The sequence below is a fragment of the Prunus mume genome, linkage group LG5 (assembly GCF_029339155.1).
Source record: "Prunus mume cultivar Tortuosa linkage group LG5, ASM2933915v1, whole genome shotgun sequence".
In the NCBI taxonomy this organism is placed as follows: domain Eukaryota; kingdom Viridiplantae; phylum Streptophyta; class Magnoliopsida; order Rosales; family Rosaceae; genus Prunus; species Prunus mume.
Genome location: NC_142702.1, coordinates 16760000 through 16786259, shown reverse-complemented (window position 1 = coordinate 16786259; position 26260 = coordinate 16760000). Strand labels below are relative to the sequence as shown.

At 39.1% G+C, this 26260-nt stretch overlaps 1 protein-coding gene, 1 long non-coding RNA gene and 1 pseudogene across 4 annotated transcripts; 1 reads left to right on the top strand and 2 right to left on the bottom strand.

Moving 5' to 3' along the window:
- Positions 1-283: 283 nt before the first annotated feature.
- Positions 284-7151, bottom strand: LOC148917151 (uncharacterized). Of its 2 annotated transcripts, none has more exons than XR_016126619.1 (2): positions 6748-7151; positions 284-5826 (listed from the first exon to the last, which is right to left on the bottom strand). It is a non-coding gene; the product is annotated as an uncharacterized LOC148917151 (long non-coding RNA). The 2 variants fall into 2 exon arrangements; XR_016126620.1 differs by having other exon boundaries at positions 284-5134.
- Positions 392-6236, top strand: LOC103331492 (uncharacterized; annotated as a pseudogene). Its single transcript, XR_016126618.1, has 5 exons — positions 392-2743; positions 4770-5100; positions 5254-5374; positions 5470-5721; positions 5987-6236. The product of XR_016126618.1 is annotated as an uncharacterized LOC103331492 (transcript).
- A 908-nt stretch (positions 7152-8059) lies between the features above and the next one.
- Positions 8060-16980, bottom strand: EIF4G (eukaryotic translation initiation factor 4G). Its single transcript, XM_089051528.1, is given in 11 exon segments — positions 8060-8610; positions 8707-8901; positions 10515-10613; positions 10615-13625; positions 13753-15147; positions 15489-15545; positions 15660-15733; positions 15834-15983; positions 16120-16259; positions 16480-16698; positions 16844-16980. Coding segments are annotated over 10 exon segments (5616 nt in total). The 5' UTR covers positions 16644-16698; positions 16844-16980; the 3' UTR covers positions 8060-8279.
- Between the last annotated feature and the right edge of the window lie 9280 nt (positions 16981-26260).

The following is a 26260-nucleotide window of genomic DNA, read 5'->3' as shown; positions in this document are numbered from 1 at the left end:
TTTGACTGCAAATTTTGCAATGTGATTTAATTTGGTCTCTGGTGGTGTGATTTGATTTCATATGTTTTGAAGATGCCCAATTGAAAAAGACTTTTGATTTAGATATTTTAGGCCATAAAGGTTGAGGCTTTAGGGGTAGTGTTTGTGAGAAAAAGGTTAGGGGTGCAGGGAAGTAGGTCTGAGCTGCTTTTCAGCGGCTGTAAAATCGAACCGTGAATGGAAATAATTGAGTTCTAGCTCAAGAAACCTAATAAATCTTAATTCTACTAGGACTACTTGATAATTCCTAGCCCTACTAGGACTGCTCAAATAACATAAGACATAAAAGTAAAAAGCTTACAATTTGGTCTCAGTGGAAGAAAGAAACAAACAATATCAAATGAGATCATAGATGGAAGAAGAAACCGTAAACCCTGAACCACAGACCGGTACTTCTAAAGAAGACAACAATGGAGAACAACCCATGCCAGACCTCCCTGACCAAGACCCTAGCTCCTCAGATTCCAACTCTGATTCTGGCTCGGAGGACGGGGACCAAGCCCAGAAAAACCTGCAGCTCCAAACCCTAGAAGCCGAGCTCTCGACCAATCCTGGCAACTACAATGGTCATGTCCAATACATAAAGATTTTGAGGCAAATGGCTGACATTGAAAAGCTGAGGCAAGCAATGGAAGCTATGAATGAGCTGTTTCTGTTAACCCCTTCTATGTGGCAGGATTGGGCTAAGGATAAAGCTTCTCTGTCCACAGGGTCTCATGCTTTTCCTGCTATTGAAAAGCTTTATGAGCGAGGAGTCTTTGAGTACCTGTCCGTCTCTCTTTGGCATGAATACTTGTATTTTGTTCAACAAAATGATCCCTCAGTAAGAGAATGTTCGTCTGCTGGTATTTTGAAGGCAAGAAATCTATTTGAACAGGTCCTTACTGCAGCTGGTTTGCATGTTTCTGAAGGCAATAAACTATGGGAAGGGTACAGGGAATTTGAACAAGCCATATTTTTTGATGAGACTGACAATCAGGCAAGAGAAAAGCAAATTCAGCTCATTCGTAATTTATTCCACCATCAGTTGTCAGTCCCCCATGTTGATATGAGGTCAACACTTTTGGATTAGAAGGCATGGGAGGTGGAACAAGGAAACATTCTTGATGCTGGCTCCAGTGGCCTGGATTGGATTTCATCCCATGTTGCCTCAGTTTACCAAAAAGCGTTGGAATTGTATAATGCTAGCTTTCATCTTGAAAAACAGATTTGTCAGCAGGATATGTCTGACTCAGAAGGACTTCAAAATTTCATTAACTACTCAGCAGGTTATGTTGTATGAACGTGCTATTACTGACTTTCCTATATCCAGTTATCTCTGGCTTGAATATACTCACTATTTGGATAAAACATTGAAGGTTGGAAGTATTATAACCAACGTTTATTCCAGGGCAGTAAAGAATTGCCCATGTGTTGGAGAACTTTGGGTCTGATATTTGCTTTCGTTGGAGCATGGTCATGCTTCTGAGAAAGAGATTGCTGCTGTGTTTGAGAAGTCCCCGCAATGCATTTTAACCCTCGATGAGTACCTGAATTTATACCTCACCCATGTTGATGGCCTAAGAAGAAGACTCTCATGCCCTGTTGAAGGAGAGACATCTTGGATTATTCATTAATAAGGGAAACCTTTCAGAATGCTTCATATTACTTTTCAGCATACCTAAATATCACAGATGGTTTGTTACGTTTGCATCCTTATTGGGCCTGTCTAGAGCTAAATCTGCCTAAGGACTACTTACTGGCAGCTCGCGAAGTTTGGGAAAGTTTACTTAAGATTCGTGGTTCAATGCTGGAAGCATGGCAAGGTTATATAGCAATGGAAACTGAATTGGGGCATGTGAATGCAGCTTGGTCTCTATGTAGGAGATGCTAAAAGATTCCCCGGAACTGGTTCAGAGGACATCTGCCACTTGTGGTTATGCTTTGAGAGGGAGTTTAGTTCCTTGGATGATTTTGACTGTGCTGGACAAAAGGTCACTCCTCGTCTGGAAGGGCAACAATTATTTAAGTCACAACAAGAAACCAAATTTACAGGAGAGGGGGATGATTATTTCAAGAAGAATGCTTGTGACATGAAAAAGCAAGTTTCAGAGATACCTGATGAACAATATCCAGCAAAGTGGCAAAAGAATGCAGCTCAAAAGATAAAGAAAGCACATGGGAAGGATTCTGAGATTCTGAACTCCTTTGAACAAAATACAGAGGAAAAGATCAAAGCAAAGGGTGACAAACCAGATGTAGAAAATGAGCAACCGATGAAAGAGCCTGTTTCAGAGAAAAACAAAAGTACATGCTCATCAGTGCACTGCATTTGTATTAAATTTTCCCTCTAAGGCAAATGAAGAACATCTGCGTCAAATCTTCAGTGATGTTGGGGGAGTGGTTGCTATTAGAATACTGCATGACAAGTTCACTGGAAAGCCAAGGGAAATGACATTTGTGGATTTTTCAGATGATGCACACCTCATTGCAGCTGTAGCAAAATATAAGCAAAGGCTCCTTGGAAAGAAGCTGAACATTGCATGATCAGATCTGAAGCAGGGGAAAAAAGAACATGCCAGGGGATCTGAGTCTAGAGAATCTGCTGAGACCTCCAATGGATCTAGGGCACATCGAGCACTGCAGTCTACTCATACTCGAGGAAGCGACAATGTGCAGCTGAGGGGTAGGAACACATTTGCAACTCCCAGGATCCTTTCACTTGGTAAGACTGCAAATAAACCAAAAACTGAGGAACAGGGTGATGAAAAGCCAAAATCCAGTAATGAGTTAAGAAATATGTTCCTCAAAGTTAAAGCTAAGTAATTATGTTCGGTAATTCTACTGAAAAGTACTGGCAACTTTCATTTTCAAATGCTTTTTGGACACAAATATGGCAAAGGAAGCGCATGTCTTCAGAATCAGGAAAATACAAAGCCAACCTTGGGCATACTATGATGGGTAGGAAACATATAGGGGTTGAGAGCCTTTTTGCCTGATTGTACGTATAACTGAATTGGATCTTTTATTGGTTACAGAATATATGAGGTCTAATTTTCCTTATACATGTCTGCATGGATCTTTAATCTGATTTTCTTGAATGATATTGATAAAAACTGTATACAGAGTCTCTCTTAATAGTCTGTTTAGTATCCTAGTTTTTAGCTATTAAGAAACTTACTAATCCTAGTTCTGCTAGGCCTACTTAAATAAATCCTAGCCCTACTACGACTACTTCAATAACTTAAGGCATAAAAGCAAACGTGACAAATAAGAAGATAATAAAGTAATTAAAATCCCCAAATTAACTAGAACCCTAGCCTAGTTCGCTAGTGGGCTCAAGCAGTCTTGGACAGCCTTGTAGATGCTCCTGCATCAGTTAGGATGAAATATGCAGCTGAATATTGCAGGTACAAGTTTCAAGTAGGAAAGTGGATCATTTACGATATGTTTGGCTAGTGTTTGTGAGAAGAAGGTTTGGATGAGAAAAGCAGCTGCGAATCCTATCAATTAGAAGTTCCAAATAGGATGTTTGGCTATTTAACTTAGCAGAGAAGTGAAGATATGAGTGAAGGGTTTTTGGGCATTTGAAGGGAAATTTGTGCTTGTAGGAATACTCGTTGGCGATAAAGAAGAAAGAACAACCCAAAATTCTGTTAACAACTAGGAGTTGAATTTGCAATGCGTGCATTATATATGGTATATTATGTACCTAACTAATTGTAGAAGACACTTTGATTTTAGTAATCATTCTATGACTCTTGATCTTCTTTCAAGACCATCATATGAAATTACTTATCTGGAAAACAATAAACTTAAGGTGCTGTCTAGCTGAACAATCAGTTACTGACAATTAGCCTGACGAAAGGCGTGTTGTATGGGAACTTGTAGGTACAATTTGTTGTGCATGATTTGATAGTTAGATCATCAATGGACTTATTCTATTCTAGACTTTGGATCTTTTTGCGACTCTCTCATGCTGAGCTTGTACAGTTCACAGGAACCGTGTAGATCTTGTTTGTAGGATATCAAAGAGCTGATCTAGGACGTAGAGTGGCCTATGGCTATGTGTGATATTTGGCTTAGTGCACTTCTGAAAAATAACTAAGAGAATAAAACTTGAGATGGCCTATGGCGAGTAGTAGATATGTGCATGGGGAACATTTATTCCAACTGAAGGCAGGTAGACGGCTTGAGTATTTACAGGATCTTTTTTTTTTTTTTTTGGGTTCTATCAGAATTAAAATTTTGCAGCTTTTGTATTGTGTCATTTAACAGTTGAAAGCACTAAAATCACGTCAAGTAGTTTTTGGTCTTGTGGCTTCACTCTGCTCATCATTGGTAGTTGATAAGAAGGAACATTGCTGCTGGTGTATCATTTTGTAGGTGTCTTCATGTGTGTGTATATATATATATAACACTAATGATTTATGTAATATATATTTCTTCGATAGTCTTTCGCCCTCCCAATACCAAAATTTCTCTCCTTTTTCTTCTGACAAAGTGACACAAAGAAAATGTTTGTGCAGGAACTGATCTGCTAAAAGTTTTAAAGAAGTAGTTTGATTCCATTTTTCTTTTTGAAAGTTCTTGTCTTTTTAATATAGAATAATTAGCATTCAAATACACAGTAATTTTCAATTTTTCTTGATGCTCTAATTCAATTTCCAAACCCTTTGGTGAATATATTTCTTTTTCTTATGTTTAATAACATGTCTACTCATAGTTTGTATCCATATTTTGAACTGCAGAAGAAGAAACTCACCCATCCAAGATTCCAAACAAATACAACATTAGAATGGCATTACATTGGCTTGTACAAGGCTGTCAACCTGGTGACTCCCTCCTGTTTCATTACTCTGGTCATGGTTCACGACAGAGGAATTATAATGGTGAAGAAGTTGATGGATATGATGAAACCCTTTGTCCCCTTGACTTCGAAACTCAGGGTATGATTGTTGATGATGAGATAAATGCAGCAATTGTAAGGCCCATTCCTCATGGGGTTAAGCTTCATGCAATAATAGATGCTTGTCATAGCGGCACCGTACTAGATTTGCCATTCCTTTGTCGAATGGACAGGTTAGTTTCCTTTCCATTAAATTTTTTTAACAATCTGCAATAGGTAGGGATTTCTTAGTATGGATAAGTTTCCTTTCTGTGTCTACCTACTCAATTACTCCTTGTCTAAAGTAGGGATTTCTAACTACGGACAAATTTCCTTTCTTGATTTAGGAATGGACGATATGTATGGGAGGATCATCGCCCTCGATCAGGTGTATGGAAAGGCACAAGTGGAGGAGAAGTCATTTCGTTCAGTGGTTGTGATGATGATCAGACTTCTGCTGATACGTCTGTAAGTTTGAAAAGATAAAAGAGGTCTAGACTTTATAAAATTATAGTTTAAATCTCAAGTAGAGCATGTCTGATCTCATGCTTTATTGGGAACAGGCTCTATCAAAGATCACGTCAACAGGTGCCATGACTTTCTGCTTCATCCAAGCAATTGAACGTGGACAAGCGGGCACATATGGAAGCATTCTCAATTCTATGCGTTCTACTATTCGAAGTACGGGTAGTGGTAGTGGCCTTGGTGGTGGTGTTACATCTCTCCTTGGTGGTGGTGGTGGTGGTGGTAGTGCTGTTACATCTCTCCTTGGGATGCTTCTGACAGGAGGCAGTGACACTGGCGGGTTGAGACAGGTATCAGCTTGCACGACATGTTTTTAGTAGTTTTTGAAGTTGAATGATGATCTAGTAGTAATACCAACATATGGAAATAGGGGTAAATTTCCACTCTTGAGTTTTCTATAGGAAAGCATAGAGATAAGTTCAATTTGCACTTGACTTCAAGGCATGAGCATGCACCAAATGATATTGTGACAGGCTCGTTAGTGTATTAGCATCCAACTCGTTGGTTTTAATGAATTTACAGATTGATTTGCCATTCTGTTTTGCTTTGTTGCAGGAGCCGCAATTAACTGCCTGCGAGCCATTCGATGTGTATACAAAGCCTTTCTCCCTCTGATTGTTTCTGTCTATATGATTAACAGATATTATTTTTCAGAGAAGGTATTTTAGGCTATAGATTCTTGATGATACAACTCCTTCGATGAGTAATAAATAGATTCTTCCTGTACTATTTTAGGCTATAGATGTTTTGAACCGTGTGTCTACATCTTACTTTTCTGGTATTAAAAATTTAGTGTTAAGCAAAATTCTTGTACACCGACTAGCACTTTGAATGTCAAAGCACAACCACAGCGAAACAAACTCTGTTTGTGTTATCGTTTATATTGATTGCTTTAGGACTTTGTCTCGGGTTAGATTATGGGGAAAAAGAAAAACCTAGCATGATTCTATGGCCATTTGGGGAGAATTTTAGAGAAGAAAAAAAACAGATGGTATTTTTATTATTAATAATAAGTAATATATATTTGTTTATTTATAATATAGAAATTCTGAAATTAATGGTTTTTCGTCATTTTCGTTTATAAAAGTTTGGAGTTCTCTTTGCTTGTTTAACTAATGAAAGAATTGGGCACTTAATTATTTGCTGTTAGAAGAGGATGATATGGGTTTTTTTTTTTTTGGGTTAAATAAAAAAAAATTATTGAAGAGGGGGAAATAAATAAGACAGTAAAAGACATAATGGAGGACTCATAAAAATGATGTAAACAAACAACAAAGTTTGCAGTCATGTCACTAAAATAAACAAATTAAACGTACCATATGGAATTGCATATGCAAAAGGTCTCGAACATGAACTAGACATCATATTTTCTTCCCGGTAAAGCCACAGCATGACTGTACTTGAGGCAATCGAACACTAAGAAACCATCAAAGCCCTCTTTGCTGCTGCAAGTGCTCTTGCTTTGTATCCAAAAGAAACTTAGTGGGCAAGTGAAGAAAAGATTTTTTAACACCATAGCCAGAAGAAGAACAGAATCTTTAAATCTTGTAGTGAGCATTGGTCGTCCCTGCCTTGATAAAATGGATTGCAAGTACCTCTCAGTGTTCATGCCCACTTTATGACGTGTAGAGCATGAAAAGCACATTACTGTAAGATTTGGCTACACTTCACCTACTTTTTCCATACAAAGCTTTAACTTTCTTTTGAGATATATACGAAGCTTAAACTTTAAGCAAGAAAGAAAATTACCGGCTTCTTTTAGGGCTCATTTAGGAGAAATTTTTTGTATGTTTTGGATACACCTATACCATCCAATATACATAGGACATGTGGAAATATTTTATTTTTATGTCCTGTGTGTATTTGAGAATATTTCCACATGTCTCATGTGTATTGGATGGTACAGGTGTACCCCGACCATACAAAATTAAATTGTTTGTTTTGACAATCAATCCATACATGTTAAGATTTAAATGAGAAGAAAATGAAAAGAAAAAAAAAACATGAACAAATTTCAAATGATTCTTTGCATATAATTATTTCCAACATACTACTTCATGTGTTAAGAGTCAGTTTGGCATTGTTGTGCTGTGAAAGTAATCGTTATTAGATTTGCTATGAAAGTTAGCTGTCAGAGAAAACAATTTGGTGTTAAATAAGTTTTTTTTGTTAAAAAGTGTTCTTGGTACTGATTCTCTCATAATTAAAAAATAATTCCTGCATAATCATCAAACTCAAAGCCTTTTCTAAACTGATTCATGCATAATCAGAAAATGAAAGCATCTCATTAGTTGTTTTCCCCTATAACTTTCTCTCACTTAAAAAATCACTTATCACCCCAAATAAGCAATGTCAAACGGGCACTTAGTTTCAAATCCACTCAATCTAATATTTACATACCAATTTGTTATTTCAATTCCATCTAATATGCTTTCTAGTTTTTCTAGGAAAACTAGCCTTATGAGACATCCATATCATGTCTTTGAAAACCGACATTGTGTTCTACAAATTGGATACATAATTATAATTCCAACGAAATTTTACAGGGCCGAATGCTTTAGAGTAGTTTTCACAAAAATAGCTAGCCTGTTATGAGTCCAACCAGAACAGAAGGGCAATCACAAGAGAGGCCATAAAATGTGATGCTCAATTGAACCTTTCATAACTGCAGTAAATATTTTTAAGAAATAACATTAAAACATGGAGAATGATAACCCCCATACATAAATTCCCACCCCGCCTCCACCAAGAAAAATATATATATATTTTTTTTGCAAATTCATTTAGAACCCTAAAAGCACTAGCCATGAATTTTTCTAGCAGGATTACAATGAGCATCACTACCTCTCTAAATAAACTTTTCTAGTATCCTTGATCTGCGAGGATCTGGAGGCCGAAAAGTCTCCAACCGCAAGTTGGAGGCCGTACGAATCTCATTCAAAACACTATCTCCTTTCTCTAATTTGATAATCTCCAGGATATTTCCAAGAACATTGCCCGCAAGCCCAACTTCCAGAAGATGCCCTGGCTCCTCTCCACCTTCATATATTATTTCCCCAATCTGTTTCAAGGAAACAACGTTTTCTAGAATGACTTTGGCAAAGATGAGGCTAAGAAACTCCGGTGCCTTAGGGGCATCATTCACGGCATCCTCCAAGGTGGAGAGAACAGTTTCAAACCTGGGCAGATGAATAAGAAATTAAATAAAAGAAAAACCCACACTACACATAAGGCCATCAATTTCGATAACCAAATGAAAAAGTAAACTTTCCTACCCTTTGATGAGCTGGGATTGACTCAAAGTGCCATCATGGGACTTTGTAAGGTTCACTAGAAGCTTTGCCAAGAGATCTCTTTCCGTGTCCTTCCTCTCAAAAGAGTCTGTGACCCAAAGAGATATCATTGATGGATGGAAGCTTGGTGAGTTCAACTCTTTGATGCATAAAACAACCTCTTTCTCATCTCGGGCACTGAAATATGAAGAAAAATAAATAAATTAAGAAAGAGCTTATGAAAATCTTAACAAGAGTTACAGATAACATATCACAAGTTCTACAAAACATTTCAAAAGTTTCCCACATAATAGGCACAAAAATATATTGCACCCATCGAATAATATGAGAGGTGAATAATAAACAACGTATTTCAATGAAAGTCACCATAGAACCTTTTTTTGTTGTTGAAAAGAACCTCGATTCATCTAATGTGCTTCATTATTTTAACAGTAATATAAAACCGGTAGTGTTGACTAAATTCCAGTTTACTTCAACGGGTTTCAGTTGTTAATACAAACAAGGAATTAGTCTTCGCAAACCACCATGCTACAATTACAGCTATAAACAATATAAACCACAGATTAGGTGCGTAAATAAAATAAAACCACTGTCTAGCTACTACTCCTAAATGGATCCATGCTTTTACAGAAAGAAATTCTGCTATCCCAAAAGTGAATAATTTCAATACACAGGCCAAAGCATAGAATGTTGTCTAAGATGAATTCTTAGAAAGCCGATGAGTAGACTTTGGACATCAACGATATTGTATTAATTTCTTTAATGTCAAAGACTGGTGAGCAGCCACCATAGATGGGTCTGACTCTAGTATCAAGTATCAGGAACAGAAACAAGAAGAGAAAGAGGAACAGAAACAAGAATGGATACAACTAATTAAATACAGATCTTTAGTGATCACATTATTCAAGATTTTTGTAATGATGTTACCAAAGAAGCAGTTTAATACAATAGTCTACAATCTCTCCTTGCAAAATAACTTCCCAGAGTTTCTCAGCACCCATGAATGCAAAAGCATAAATTTCACATTTGTGCTCATTTTAATGAGTCACAATTGCACTCTGATAATAGTGAGGTGAAGTCCAATTTCTCTGTGAGAGAGAGAGAGAGCCATCCCAAAATTTGAGAAACATTAGCATTATGATTCTCTTCACCAGCATATAAACCTGTGTGGCTAGTAGCTACATGCTAAATGGTCCAAATTCTTTATTTCCAAATTTTCCTAAGCTGTGCATAAAAACTAAGCTCCCAAAACACTCTACATTAGCACTTGAAGCCCAATTTTCAAGATAGACATGGAAAACCATAAAGATTTAAATGAATGCAAGTATCCGGTTCAACCAAGACCACAACTAAAACAATTGACCAACTGCATAGGAAGTGAATTTTCCAACTCAAATCAAACAATTGTAGATAAGTTGGTTATCAAGAAGAATGCGAGAGTAAGTAGAAATCACTGCTTTGTGCCCTAGGGGAGAAGAAAAAATACATCCACCAGAGACTTAATTGCCTGTGACGTCAGTTTCAAAGCCATAGAAACAAGCAAGTCCATACTAGGTTCTATTTATGCAAAAGGAAGTTTACCAACCATTGGTCCTAAGTCCCATCCATTCCCCTAAGCACAGCACACATGATCTACTTTTCTTTCACAGATACAACACAAATCACACTCTTAACATATACAGATTTTGAGCAAGCACCTAAAAAACTATCGCATCTGAGAAATATCAACCTAAGAAAATAACACAAATACATCAGAACAGTATAAGCATATGCATGAGATAAGGACATACCTGTAAAATTCTTTAATTGCTGCCAAGGACATATCTCTGAGATGGTCTTCAGTCAACACCTTTTCTTGAGGAACATTTTGTGTTAAAGCAGGAGCATGTGCGCGTGGCTGGTGAAGCTGGACGAGATCTATCGAAACTACGATCCAAATTCCTTGGGTCCCTACCACCAAAATTTACATTACGCTCTGGTGCATTTGAGTGATCATAAGCCGCTGGACCTGCAAATCTATCTGGCAAATGTCTTGGCATATGTTCCTCCCTTGGGTTGTAAGTTGGACGCTCTGAAAGAGAACTGTAACCATTCAAACCAGCTGCCATCCTCCTGGAGTCTCCGACACTGGGAGATATTTCAGCCTGAGGAGCAGCTGACATTGATGGTGGTCCTCTGATGGACATTCCTCTAGCAAGTCCACCCTGGGGACCCAAAGTAATAGAATCATCACCGAGGGGTCTTTGAGTCAAGGGAACTGACAAGGTCCTACCCTCATAAGAATGTCTTTCATCTGCACGGACATCCTGACTACCATAGCCACGGACCTGAGCAGGCATCCCACGGAAACCACCCATCTGGGGATTTGGTGAAGATAACATAGTTGATCCTCTTGGACTAAAATCCATAGGAGTCCTTCTAGCTGATGGGTTCATTCCTGGACCACGGCCTAGCCTACTAGCTTGTGCCTGTCGTTCTTGTGCAGCATCTCTGTGCAGTTCCTCAATCTTTTTCGGACCCTCTACTTTCCTCCTCTGCTGCCATTTATTCTTTCTCAAGTCAATTGAATCCTTCAACATGAACCTAACTCTAGAAGATAATTTCATGTTATTCGATAAGCTTTTCATCCTGTCAAAATATGCATCCATGTGCTCCTTGGCTTTGGGATGATCAATCATCTCCCCAATTGTGCTCATTAGTTTGCACAAAGCTTCAATATCTTCCTCATCTGGAGTCTGTTGCTGACCTAACAACTTCTTAATGCATTCGTGCATAATCCTCTCTGTCAACATTTTTTTCTTGTATAGCTCCCCAATTAATCTAATGTTACCCAACATTCGTCTTCGCGCTTTAATTCTTTTCTCTTCTCTTTCCTCTTCAGACTGTTTCACCTCACCTTCCTCATCAGCCTTATTGGCTTCCTCTTGCTCTCTTTCTCCTCTCTCAAATTCCTCCTGGCACTTGTTCAAAAGCAATCTCTTAAAAGTTATCTTTTCATTGTCTTCACTGAAATCAGGTAACTCTCCCGCAAGATAAAAACAGAAGTTAGCATACATCTCACAAAAAGTAGGCTCCATAAGAGCCTTGTCAAATATCTGTGAGATGACACCAGTTAGTGTTGTCGCATTATCAATATTAACAGCTTTTACTTGCTCAAATAGTTTTTCAAAATTTTGTGGAGTTAGCTTGTTTAATATAGCCTTTAACTGCCTTTGCTTGGCCTGCTCTTCATCACTCACTTTACCCACTTCATACTTCCTCTCAGCTTTGTGCATCACCTGTAATGGAGTATGAGGATAAGGCATCAAACCCTTTGGTTGAAAATTCGAAGCTCTCTGCCACCTGTCAGCATCAGAATTATTTCTTTGCATCCCTCCCTGAGGACCAACAGACTGAGTAGGCCCAGGAAGGATCCCTCTAACATGCTGCTGAACTGGTGTCGATGGACGTGGATTCCTCAAAACACCAAAATTTACTCCTTGGCCAGCTCGGAAATTGGCAGCACCACCCTTATTCCATCTATCATCATCAATCAGTCCACTCCCACGACGATCAAGTCTTATTGCCCCTCCCTGCCTGTCAATAATTCTTCCTGGACTAGGGAGTGAATCATAATCAATAGAAGGAGAAGTATTGATATGGGCATTCAAAATCTCTGCTACATCAGACATTATTTCAAAACCTTCTGGAAGCTCAGTAAATTGCATAGAAAACTTCAAAAGAAAATCTCTGGAATACTTCTTTGCCCCATGCCCATGTCCATCTTTGTCAGAATGCACCCCTCCTCCCCGGACCTGTTCTCCATTATCTGAGGCTTCCAGTTTTGGGGTAGAGATGTCAGCAGCGTCTTCCCAATCATCTGGCTCAGCTTTACTCGGTGCATCTTCTTCTCTCCCAACAGCATCTTGCTGAGGAGCATCAGTAGCTACCTGCTTTGAAACTATGCCAGTAGTGCTTTCCATGCTTTCAGGAGAGGCAATACCTTTCTTTTCTTCAGGGTTTTTATATGCCCCATAAAGATCAGAAGTCATACCAGCAGCATCTGCCTTGGATAGAATTTCTTTTCTTTTCTTCTTCCCTTTTGCAGTAGTACTCTTCTGTCTACTCAGTTCAGGAAGGGGTTTGTCCTTGGAGCCTGACACTGTAAGTGGATCCCCGCCACTACCAATATTCTCAATACTTCCCCCACCACCACCAGTATTCTCCACATTTATCCCTTCATTTGTCATAGTTGTACCTGAAACTTCTGTAGTTTGAACAAGAGCATACTGCTGGTCTAATTTGCTGCACTTTGAAACAGCAACTTCTTTACTACCCATGGTATCACTTCTGCTTGAAGAGGCATCCTTTCCGTCAAAATCTGCATGGCAACTCTCATGTTGGGCCTGCCCTCCTTGTGCAGTTTCTGAGGTTGCGACAGCACTGCCTTCAGAATTCTCTGCATTTTCTTTAACAGGTTCCAGAGGTTTTATGGAGATAGGTTCTGCAGAAATACCACGACTATTAGTATCCTGTCTGTAATTTTCAGACAAACTTTGTTCTGCCTGTTTTTCTGCTCCCCCCAAGTCATGTTTTCCCTGTTTAACTAGCGGTAAAGAATTGTCTAGTTGACCATGATGAATAGAATCTGAAGAACTGCCAACAACCCCAGCACCAGATATTTCAGAAGAGATGGGGATAATGCCTTCCCCAATTGCTTCAGCCTTAGATTCAGAACCATCAGCTGTAGCAGCACTAACATTCGAGAGTAATTCCTTCACTGATTCAGACACAGAATCACCACTTACTGCAGCAAGAGTTGTATTAGCTTCTACAGTTTCAGAAACATCACTACTAGAAGATATACCATGTTCTGAAGCCCGAGAGGGAGTGCTTGATGTAGAGATAGACTGCCCAACAACCTGTGATCAAGGGTGTACATTCATGCCAACAAAAATTATAAGCAACAGATGAAACTCAAATTTTTTACCTTCAAAATAGTGAAGATAAGAAAAAGGAAGGTTATATGAAAGTACAGAAAATAAGTACCTGATGCTGTGCTTGATTATTTCCTTTCTTGCCTGGCTTCTTCAGCTGATCTTTAATTGAGTTTGAACGGCTAAGCGTTTCCTTTCTTCTGGTCTCGGTGGTGGTCACAACTGGTACAGACTCCTCAGTTGGAGCAGCTGAAGCAGAGGACAAAGGATTTGATACCTGGCTTTCAATTAATACAGCAGCAGGATTACCTGCAGATGCTTTTGCTGTCACTGGCAATGATTTGAGGATTGATTGGTCACTGTGCATTAAGCCATCAGTTGAAAGCTCAGAGTACCTCTGAGGATGAAATTGGTTAATTTCTCCAGATGATTTCGAAGCCTTGGGAAGTTCACCTTTTTCAACAGCAGCGGAGCTGTTTGGTACTGGGTCAACAACCTTCTCTCCAACAGTTCCAACAGCTGCTTTAACTACGACGGGAATAGTTGCTGATGGAACAGCAGCAGGTACATTATGTATATCACGTGCATGTTCCACGTTGGGTGGATCCACAACATTGTGCATAGGGGGCCCAGCCTTATTAACAGGCAGGGCATTATGAGCTGGTGTATTAATGAAGGGTACATTTTGGGGACCCTGGCTCACTGGATAGCTAAATCTTGGTGCCTGTGAACTGGGTGGCATATGACTACTCGTTAAAGGATGAGAATTTGGAGCTGGAAAAAATAGGGAACCAGAATAAGAATTGGCATAATAGCTGCTATGATGGGAAGGGGCAAATGATTGTATAGGCTGGGATTGAGGAGGAACATTAGGGTGAGTCCTGGGGGCAGATGGCCCACCATCTGAATATGAATCTGTTCGTTTATCAAGCCTCAACTCTTCATGTGTATCTGGATGTGTAATCTTGACAGAAGTTTTACGAGGGCCACCAAACTTCCCACCCTGTTGTTGGGGGTATTGTGGCGCTATGCTGATCCCCATGCTGCCTAACTGAGGCACCTGAGGACCCATTTGGGGGGTAAAAGGGCCTTGATGCATAATTCCCTGGTGCTGCATTGGATGGGGTTGCAGACCTGGAACGAACACCGGCTGCTGTACTTGATTGCTACCAATTGGTACTGACATAGGCATTGGAATTTGAACTGAATTGGCACTCATACCCTGAGACTGAATCTGCTGGTTAGGGCCACCAAATTGCAAGGAAACCTGTTGCTGATGAAATGGCATTGGCATGGATATCCCAGCCATTGGTAGAGCAGAAGGTTTCTGAGTTTGACTAACAGGGGTTGCATGTGAGGGTTGCACATCCTTTTTAACCTTGGGCACCAGATGAGCCTCAGAAGCATTAGGTTGATCCATGGAAGCTGGATCTTTCCTTGGTAATTGCTGCTTAGGAATATTAGGAGTTGGCACTGAGGGCACGGTTCTATACGAATCATGGCGCGCCTGCATGTTCAAACATAGTATAATCATTTCACAAATTAATAACAAAAATTACAAAGTATTATCAGTGATAAAATATCAACTCTACCCAATGTGACCCAATTACTCTTAGAAATTAAATGTCATGGGGGGAATATTGAATCTAAATACAAAGGTAATCAGACAATCTATAACAAAATGATTTAACTAAGAAAAAAAAAAATCATCTTATTTGCAAAGAGAAGGGAATTATAGGAAGAAACCAACTGCTGGCTGGATTCGGTCAAAAAATATCATGTGAAAAATCCATCGGACTATTTATTTACAAGTACACAGCCAGGGGAGAGAGAAGGAAACATGCTAACCTGATCACGTTTCTGCTCATCCAAATTTGGGGGTGCTGAGCTAGTTCGAGCAGGAATCTACAAGGAACACAACCTTTCAACTTTTAAAAACATAGTATAAAGTCGTCCAGCACTTAGTTATATAGGAAACAAGAGAATTTTCATCAAAAGTTCACAAGCATATGACAATACCTGCATCCCATTCATGAAACCAGGACTTATAGACCCAAACTGAAAGGCAAATCCCTGGGAAGCATCTCCTGGGACTAAACCAACAGAACATAACATTATTATGTGACTCTGAAAATATGCCAACATCCCCAAAATCAAGAACAAGAAAATCCATGGTCCATAGTGTTAGCTTACTCTTAGCTGGTGTAGTGGGCGTTCTTGTGTCGGAAGTCACGGAGGCAGATTGAGAAGTTGGAGCCTTTGGAACAGTTCGGGTGCTTCTCTGAGGGGCTGATGCATCAGTAGTCCTGGGAGCTGTGGTTGCAACCAGTGCATCAGAGCCTCCTACATTAAAATAATCAGAAGAAAAAGTTGCAGGACATGAAAATCAAGCCAAATCAGGAAAACATATTGTAAAAGAGAACTTTGAATTATCACATAAATTTATGGACTGAGAAAATTGGAACTTCGAATTCTGTACCATGCAATTGGGGCTGTACATGCGCTCCATTCTGTACACCACCACGTTGTGTAGAAGCAATACCAGAATCCAGAGGATTTACAGTGGTTACACTTCCCCTGGATTGCCCTCCTTGTGCATTGTTATTATTCTTCTTAAAACTGGATATTTAAAATAAAAATCAGCAAACCCTAATTTCCAACATGCTCATTATTAAAAAAAACACAGAAAAAAATAAAACAAACCCAAATTAAGAATCACAGTCCAAAGATTATTAAAAGTAAACTGAAACTGATCAGAAACAAACAAACCCTACACATATACATATATACATATATACATATATATATATATAACTCCATATAATACACCTATAAGCACCTGCGGTTGGAGGAGATGGAAGGGGCGGGCCCACCGGCGCCAGCGGCGGTGCCCTTAGGGTACGCGGGTGAGTATCCCCTGTGCTGCTGATTAGAGCTTGCGGATCGCCCTGTTTTCCGATACTGCGTCTCGTTCTTATCCGACCTTGATTGATTGAAGGACATATATTCCTATCCTTAATTCCCAATTTCTCGTTCAAATTTCAGTCCTTTTTGTTCTCTGTAACACACCACGCAGATCCACAAAACCCAAATCAAATCAAACAAACCCTAAAAGGCCAGAAATATACAAACACATAGATATTTATCGTGTTTACATAATAACCCAAGTGAATATAGGAGTGGTTAGGGTTTGATTAGTGTACCTGCGGAGAGAGAGTGGGAGTAAATATTAGGGTTTTATTGGGACACCATGAGAAAGCGCAGAGAGTGATGAAAACTTGAAACAGAGAAAGAGAGAAAGAGAGAGAGAGAGAGAGAGAGAGAGAAGCAAAAAATGGGGTGTTTTGGTGTTTTGGTAAGAGAGAAGGGGGAGGAGGAGAGAGAAAGGGTGGGTGATTGTGGTAACAAACTGACCCGTCAGGTGGTCAAAAGGTAGGTTTTTTAGGAGATCAGAAATCACAAAATCGAATGGGTCTTGTTCTTTTTTACCCCTCTTTTCGTAATTTAATTATTTAATTATTATTTACTTCTTTTTAGTTACCGTTCTATTTCTCCTTTTTCAAAATATTTCTGTACTACTCAATTTTACCATTCTTTTCTTTCCCATTAGGTATCCCCTCTCTCTCGCTAGAGTGTTGTAACCCACCTCACTAAGCAACCCAAAAATAAAGCTCAAGAAAAAACGTAGAGAAATTGAAGAGATTAGTGGAGCCCATGTGCCAATTTAATTCACGTGTGTGGCTAATTTTCTATTATACGTATACATATGTAGGAAAGAATTGTTATTTTGGATTAGGTCAAATAGGAGGCCTAGATTCGTTGGGCCAGCAAAAAAATAATAACTGAAAAAACAATGCTACCCTTCTTCTTAAAAAGCATGGCCTATATTTAAACCTTACAAAGTAAATGACTCTTTTACCCCTTGTTGTTTAAACTACGCGCGATTTGGTCTTTCTCTTTCGTTTTCGTTTGTCTTTGAGGGTTTGGAGCTCTGGTTCTCGTTCTGCGATTGGAGCTTTAATTTTCTGGTAGGTTCTAGTTCGATTTTCTTCGTCTTTCTTTTTCATTTTTCGCTACGTTTTCATTCATTTGCATGTGGAATGACGATTTGGGTGATTTCTTCTCCTTAGTTCAGTATTTCGAGCTCAGTTTTGTGGCGCGATTTGGTGGCACGATCTTGTGGCGTTCAATGATAAACCCTATCTTCTTCGTTTTGTTTTCAAATTTGATTTTGAGCTGCTGTTTGGTTAGGGAGATTTTTGGCAATCCTAGGTGTTGAGGTATGAGTACTTTAGAACTTTTTTCGTTTATATCGACATATATGTTTTTGGGATTTTCGTTTTGTACTTTGATTGTGGTTTCCTTTTGGTTTCTATTCAAAGTTTTTTGATTTTCTGTCATAAATTGCATTGCCTTTTCTGCTTATTGCAGTTTTTTATAAACTGCATTGCAAGTGTATGGCAATGTTACAGCTGCTTATGGACTTGAATGCGTTTTGAACTTAGTTTTAAGACTTTGAACATGACTTTTCCTTTTGGTTTCTATTCAAATTTGAGTATATGTTTTGTCGTACAGTTTCCGTTTGTTGCAGTTTTTACTAGAAACTGCAGCGCAGTTTCTTATTTCATAATTCGATTTCAGACTAATATTTGCAAGTCTATGGGAATGTTACAACTGCCCATCTACATTATTTACTGATTTGAATTGTTTTATGTTTTTGTTTGTTGTTTTGTTTGCATTTTCAAAGCAAATGGAGGTTTGTGTGATAGCCAAGTGCACATATAAGTCGGAAACCATTATGTTTTCAGTTTCATCAAAGTCATCCATGGTTGATGTTTCGAAGATTTCGTGCCTAAGATTTAGGGGTTTGCAGTTGGGTAGTTTCACGTTACGGTATTCGTTGCCCGGTTATTCGAGTTGTTTACTAGAAACGGATAGTGATTTAGACATGATGATGGCATATTTGTTGATATCAAATGTGAATAGTGTGGATATTTTAGTTAAGGATTTATGCTAGAGCAATGAGTATAGTGGTGATTTTTTGTGGAAATAAGGAGTTGATAGCATGTGAAAGGGCGAGTCGTTGTGTTCTAGTACTGTCGAAGACATAAATGAATTTTTGGGCAGGTTGAAGAGAGCAAGTGCTAAGCTTTTGTTGTCGAATGAGTGGGAGACGTATATACATCATGTCGGGCAGAAGTTTGACGGTGGTGCAGAGGAGTTCCAGTTGAAATTGTGCAAGTATGCTCTTGAAGTAGGATTTAATTTTTTATATGCCAGCAATGACAAGAGGCGGGTGATTGCTGTTTGTTCAAATAAGAAGTTAGAGGGTTATAGTTGGCATGTTTATGCGTCTCGTTGTGAAGCTACTGGCTGTTTTGTAATTCGGATGTTAAATAATGTGCATACATGTGTGAGTCGGATACAGGAATCAAAGAGTAAGATGATGAGGTCTCGTGTGGTGTCGTCTCTCTTTGTGGACAAAATTCGTGCAAAACCATAGTTGAAGCCAGTTGAGATTATACACGAGTTCAAAGATTATTATGGTATAGACATTTCATACTACCACACATGGTTTTGCAAAGAGTTAGCTAAACTAGACATTCATGGTGATGAGTCGAAGTCCTTCAACGAGTTAGTGTGGTATACGGATGCCGTAAAGGAAACTAACAGTAGTTCTCTGTGCGAGCTTGAATATGAAGCCGGAATTAATCACTTTATACAATGTTTTGTATCGTTTGGAGGTTTCATTACTGGATTTCAATATTGTATACCCTTCTTGTTCATTAATGCTACATTCTTGAAGAACAAGTACAAGGGACAGCTTCTTTGTGCTTCCAGAAAGAATGGGAATCAAGGTATGATTACTATACTGTATTGGATTTTTGTGTATGCATTACTGTTTTGTTAATATTGCTAGTATTTTGTGTACTCTGCATTGCAGTTTATGTTTACTGTTTTGTGTAAAATTGCTTATATGTTGTCAATTGTTCTTTGAGCATTCATAAACTACACTGCAGTTTCCATTTGTTGTAGTTTTTTTTATCAGAAATTGCAGTGCAATTTCTTGTTTCATAATTCGATTTCTTAATAATTTTTGCAAGTTTATGGGAATGTTGCAATTGCTCATGAACTTAAATGTGTTTTGAATTTAGTCTAAAGGTATAAAAGCTCTGGCGGTAGAGTATTTCATGAACCTTTTTTCCAATGCCTCTGCGAGTCCTTTTCATAACTCTTTGTCTTAGCTCTTTCCTAGCATCTCTGCTGCATATATGGTCTCTCTTAGTAATCTTGTTGAACTAGAGGAAGTAGAGGAAAGTCTCTTTTAGATTCGTAGTTTGAAGGCTCCTAGAATAGATGGCTTTCTTGCATGTTTCTACCAAACTCAGTGGACGCAATGTGGTAATGACATTTGTAGTTTGGTGTTGTCTTTTTTCCATAATTTTAGGGTACCATACAAACTCAATAATACTTTAATTATCCTTGTTCCTAAAGTGGAGAATCCTTATAGTATGTTGCAGTTTAGGCCCATTAGCCTATGTTCCACACTTTATAAAGTTTTCTCTAAAGTCATTGTTGCTCGATTGAGACTTGTTTTCTCTAAATTCCACTTTAGAATCCGAGTCGAACCCTGTGCGTGTCCGACACCTGGCGATTGTTGGACACATTTGACCAAATTGCCCTTCTAACTAGAAACAAATTTATCTATCAACTAGGCTTCCGCCGAAAATTCGGCGGAGTCTCCCCTGTAATCTGCTCATTTCCCCAAAAGTTTCCACATGTCAATAAACATATAAGTTTATATAACCCAACTGCCAGCATACATTAAATTATAACCAAGCAATCAAGCATCATATCATTCTGGCCTCAGGCCTCAACAAATCACATCCAACATTCTGCTAACAAAATTCATCTCAACTTCCAGAACATCGATAGTACAATTAGCAATTTCAAACACTCCAACTCTTGGTTGCACCTTGTAACATTAGGCTGCCTATGTACCCTTACTAAGAGATCAAGTCACACATAATTCTTTCTAATACTGAATATAAATCTATCTTACACTGAACTCCTTTTATTTTAGTTTAAGAATATCTCAGAACTGAAATTCTCTCCACCTAGGCGTATCCCTAATCCTAATCCGTCAATTCCATCCTCGCAGGCCTCGAAGGCCGTAATCCTTGCAGGCATCAACCGCATCCCTCGTATGCCTCAGAGACACCAAGTCAACATGAGCCGCAATCCTCGCAAGTACCAGCTGTAATAACCCAAACCTAAAATTAATATTTAATTATTAATTTATTAGAGTAAAAGACTAAAATGCCCTTAGAATTTTTATTAGGTCAAAGGTTGACTTTTTGACCAAGAAGGAAATTAGGGATTTCAGTTATACCGTTGCGTAGAGCGCGACGAAACGAGTCCGTAGACACATAATGGACTCGAATCGGAGTTGTAACGAAGAAGTTACGGTCAAAATGCTTCAACGGGCAAAATAGTAATTTGGAGAGTCAGATTTTTTAAAACCCCTCTCTCTTTGGTTCGACAGAACCCTCCCCCCCTATTTTTCTTCAGCTCAGTCGGTGGCTTCCAAGAGCCACCGTTGCTACCACAGGCCACGGTGGGCCACGAGATCGGACCCAAACAGACGGCCGCCCCCTCCTCTTCCCTTCTCGATTGGTCTCAGCCCAGGACCACCGGAGATTGCGGAATTGCCATAGAAATGGCCGGTTTTTGATAGATTTTCTCTAGTTTTGTTCGAACAATTTCGGGCACCAATTTGGACGAGTGAGGTATGGATTTCTAGCTATTTGTCATGCTCTAGCTGCTGGTTATATAGGATTTTAGAAATTTCCAGCGTAGATAGCTCGATTTACGAGCTAAGTTTCAGAGATTTTTGGGTCACTGTTCCTGCCACTTCCGGCCAGTTTTTGGGGTAGGTCCAAGAACAAAAGTGACTCCAAATGGGGTGTTATACCTAGAATTGGAGTCTTGAGCCTAGATATTGAGTTTTTCCGGTGAGGCGTTATCGTTTTAGGCACCACACATTGCCAGTACGTGTGGAGGTGCGTGGGTAGCAGGATGGGGACCACAATCAATCCTAAAATGATCTCCTAGTCCTCATGAGCGCGTAGGATTTTGCGGATCTTAATTCGGATATCGTTTGAACCCCGAACGGATCTCGCCTACTGTGCGATTTTCGGGTTCAATACGTTTGAACCGTTGGATCGTAGTTAATTCCAAGTATGTTAATCTAGACTTTCCCAGGATTGTATAGTATTTGACGGATCATAAAACGGAGTCCCGGATACTCAAGAATGGTCAGCCCTAGAGCGAGTTTTACTGTAAATTCGATTCTGAGTCAGAACAGAGGAAAGAACTACGTGTGGCTTGATCCTTCAGAAAGGGCGTAGGCGGTCTACGATTATCGGCGCAGCCACGAGTTAGGGCTCGGGTATATGTTACCGCTTTTGGGTATTTTCGTCTTTACGACCTACATTATCAGTGTCGATTTAAACAGATTCGGCTCGGATTTCAAAGTGGAATTTGGGTCGGGTCGTTTCACCACCGCATTCCTCATAGGCCTTAGAGACACCAAGTCAACCCGAGCTACAATCCTCGCAGGCATCAGCCTCATTCCTCGCAGGCCTCAGAGACACCAAGTCAACTGAGCCGCAATTCTTGCACCGCAAGGTCTAGGAGTCCCTGAAACTCATGGGGCATTATCAGAAATAACCAAATTGTTTCAAGGCCACTGGGGGTACTCTTACGATGGGTTTGAAACTCATCTTCCAAAATTATCACAACTTTGCCCACAAAACCTTTTCTCATCTTTGCTACAGTGCCCACGCGTCAGCAATGCATGGTGCCCAAAGAGATAACACTTCGCCGGAAAATCTCAAAATCACGGCTCAAAACTTCTACCCTAGGTGTAACACCCTATTTGGAACCACTTTTATTCTTGGACCTACCTTGGAAAATGGCCGAAAGTGCCGAGATCTCAACCCGAAATTCGGCTAACCTTTGAATCCAAAATCAAACTATTAACACTAGAAATTGATCAAATCCTACTTAACCATCAGCTAGAGCTTGAAGAGTAGATGAGATTTCATACCTTGCTTGCAGGAAATGGTGACTAGAGGAGAGAGATCGAGGCAGGTGAAATTTCATGAAAAATCGGTCGTTCTCGGGTTCTTTCCGGCGAAACAGATGGCGGTTGGCATCGAGGAAGGGTCGGGGTTTGATGGTGTGGTCGGGCCGGTCTTTTTGGCGTCGGTCCCATGAGCCACCGTGGGCAGAGGCGGTAGTCCAAAGAGAGAGAGAGTGAGTGCCATTTGGGAGAGAGAGAGTGTGTCGCACGGAGGAGAGAGAGAAAGAGAGAGAGAGAGAGAGAGAGAGGTTTTAAAATCTGATCTGACAAATTACCATTTTGCCCCTCACTGTATCTGAATCGTATTTTCTTCATTATAACTCCGATTCGGGCTCACTACGTGTCTACAAACTCATATCAACGTGCTCTACGCAACAGTGCAATTGAAATTCCCAAATTCATTTCCGGTCAAAAAGTTAACTTTTATACCATTAAAATATTTCCGGACAAAATAGTCTTTTATCTGAATAAATTAATAATAAAAAATTTATTTAGGACCGGGATGTTACATGTTTTACCTAGCCTCATCAGTTCTAACCAAGTTAGTTTTGTCCTAGGTAGACATATCACCGATAATATTCTAATTGCTCAAGAGCTTATGCATAAATTCAAAATTTCCAAAGGCAAAAAATGTGTCATTGCTTGGAAAGTCAATCTATCAAAGGCTTATGATAGACTTAATTGGGACTTCATTGAGCAAGTACTTGGTGAGGTGGGGTTACCTCACATGCTTCTTCAATTAGTAATGAGTTGTGTCCAATCTATCCACTATCAGATTTGTATTAATGGGGAGCTCACTGAGACTTTTTTGCCAAAGAATGGTATAAGGCAAAGGGATCCTCTTTCACTCTACTTGTTTGTACTATGTATTGATAAATTATTCCCACACTATATTTGATACTGTTAACAAGGTTGTATGGAAGCCTATGAAATCCTCTCAGTCTGGGCCAGTTGTTTCGCATCTCTTTTTCGCTGACGACCTTGTTCTTTTTGTTGAAACTAGTCCCCAACAAGCCAAGATCATGAAAGACTATTTGAAGGTTTTTTTGCCAAGCGTCGAGACAAGCTGTTAACTTTGATAAATCTGCTATTTTCTGCTCTCCTAATACTTGCAAGGATACTGCTCAAGAAATTAGTAATATTTTGTGGTTCCCCATTAACTGATAATCTGGGCAAATATCTGGGCGTGCCTCTATTACACTATGGGCCTAATAAAGCTACTTTTAATGGGCTTCTTGACAAAGTACACAAAAGACTTGTTGGGTGGAAAGGGAAACTTCTTTCTTTAGCTGGGCGAGCCACTCTTATTAAGGCGGTTACTACTTCTATCCCAATTTATACTATGTAAACGACTAAATTGCTTGCAAGTGTTTGTAAGGAGCTTGATAAGCTTAATCGTAACTTCTTCTAGGGAGGCAATGAAAAGAAAAACAAAATCCATTTATGCCTATGGAATTTAGCCTGTAGACCCAAGAGCAAAGGTGGTTTAGGTTTTAAGCAAACAACTCATATGAACTAGAGTTTGTTGGCCAAGATTGGGTGGAGGCTTCATAATAAAGATAGTGGATTGTGGGCTAAAATTTATGAGGCTAAGTATCTGCAAGGTAAGGACATCATGGATCCCTCGCTGATTTCAAGGCCTAACTCTTCTTCTACATGGAGAGGTATCCTCCATGGTGCTGATCTGCTAATAAAGGGTATGGGGTGGAGAATTGGCAATGGAGATCAAGTGAAGTTTTGGCAAGATAAATGGCTGAATGATGAGCCTATGCTTAAGCACCATGGTAATGCTTCTGTCTCTGATTTGAATTGTCATGTATCTCACTTCTTTGAGGGAGGTTGGTGGGATATTGACAAACTCATAATGGTGCTTGTTGAAGCCTGCTTATAGTCTATTTTTTTAAATCATTTGAATGGTCTGATAGTCCTTGGAAGTTTGTATAGGATATATATTCCTCCTAAGTTGCAGATTTTTTTCTTGCTTTTATTTTAATGTAAAATTCTTTCTAATGACCAACGGGCCAAAAGGCAACTAACTGTTGATCCTTCTTGCAGTTTGTGTGGTTGGCCAATTGAATATGTCTTGCATATCCTACATGATTGTGAGAGGCTAAAAGTGTTTGGAGCTTATTTCTTCCAAAGAATCTGAGTTCGCAATTTTTTCAATTGAATTTTCAGCCTTGGTTGAGGGTTAATTTGTTAACTAAGTCTCATTACCAATCTGGAATTTCATGGAACATCGCTTTTGCTTTTACATGTTGGCAGATCTGGAAATGGCGCAATAAGAAAGTGTTTGGCGAAGAAAAGGATTTGGCTTTTGATATCAGAAATATTATTTTTACTACTACTCAGGAATGGGTGAAGGCCAGTTCTACTGTTCATACGCCAATTAACACAACTCAAATTTTTCTTATTTGGGATCCTTCTGATACTGGTCAGTTCAAGCTTAATGTTGATGGGTCGTGCCAATGTGCATCTGGAGTCATTGGTGTTGGGGAAGTAATCCACGATGATAAAGTGAATTGAATTGGTGGTTTTGTGGCCAATATGGGGAGTGGTGACATCCTAGCAATTGAAATATGATGGTTGTTCCTTGGTTTTGAAACTTGCTGTCCAAAGGGGCATCTCCAAAAATCTTCTCTTTATTCTACATCTGATGGCATCTTTGTTGTCTAGTTGCTATGCTCTTATGGGACAAATGGGAAATTGTGTGATTAACCACATCTATAAAGAGAAAAACAAGGTGGTTAACTGTTTAGCGAAGGCGAGCTATAATTTTGATTTGGGATTCGTTGTGCTTGATGAGATTCTTAGCTAAGTTGAAGCTACATTTTATGATGATTTATTAAGAGTTCCTAGAACTAGTACTGTCTATGTCATTTAATTTTTGTGTGTTTAGGGGTTAAACCCCAGAGAGCTTTAAAAAAAAAAATTACAAATGATAGTCTAAATTACAAGGGATCCAGAAGTTTCTCCCTCAATCGCTTGTATTAAAAAAAAAGTTGAAGTTATCGATCCCATACCCTTTTGGTTTGTCCCTTATTCTCGATTTCATAATTCATGATTCATAAATTCTCCTTTTCAAGTCTGGTTTTGAAAACGAATTGGGCTTGTATAACACAAAGAAAAGAGGCCCATTGTTTAGTGAAAGGGAGGAAGATACGGATAGTCCAAAAGCATTCGTTGGTCTTATTTTGTTGGGCCTTATTTTGATATACTTCAAAAATGAAAATTAATTAATTAATTAATTAATTTGCTATACAAGTATACACACTATTTGGTTGGGCCTTGTGGGTTTATAGCCTGACAAAAACACCATTTTGGTGCTTTTCACAAATGCAAACCAAAATTCCGATAACTACTCAATTACTTGTTACGAAATTTTTATTTTTTATTATAAGTTAATTTGAGAATTTCATAAACAAATATAAAGGATGGAAAAAGAACTCCTCCACCATGACATAGGCCACCA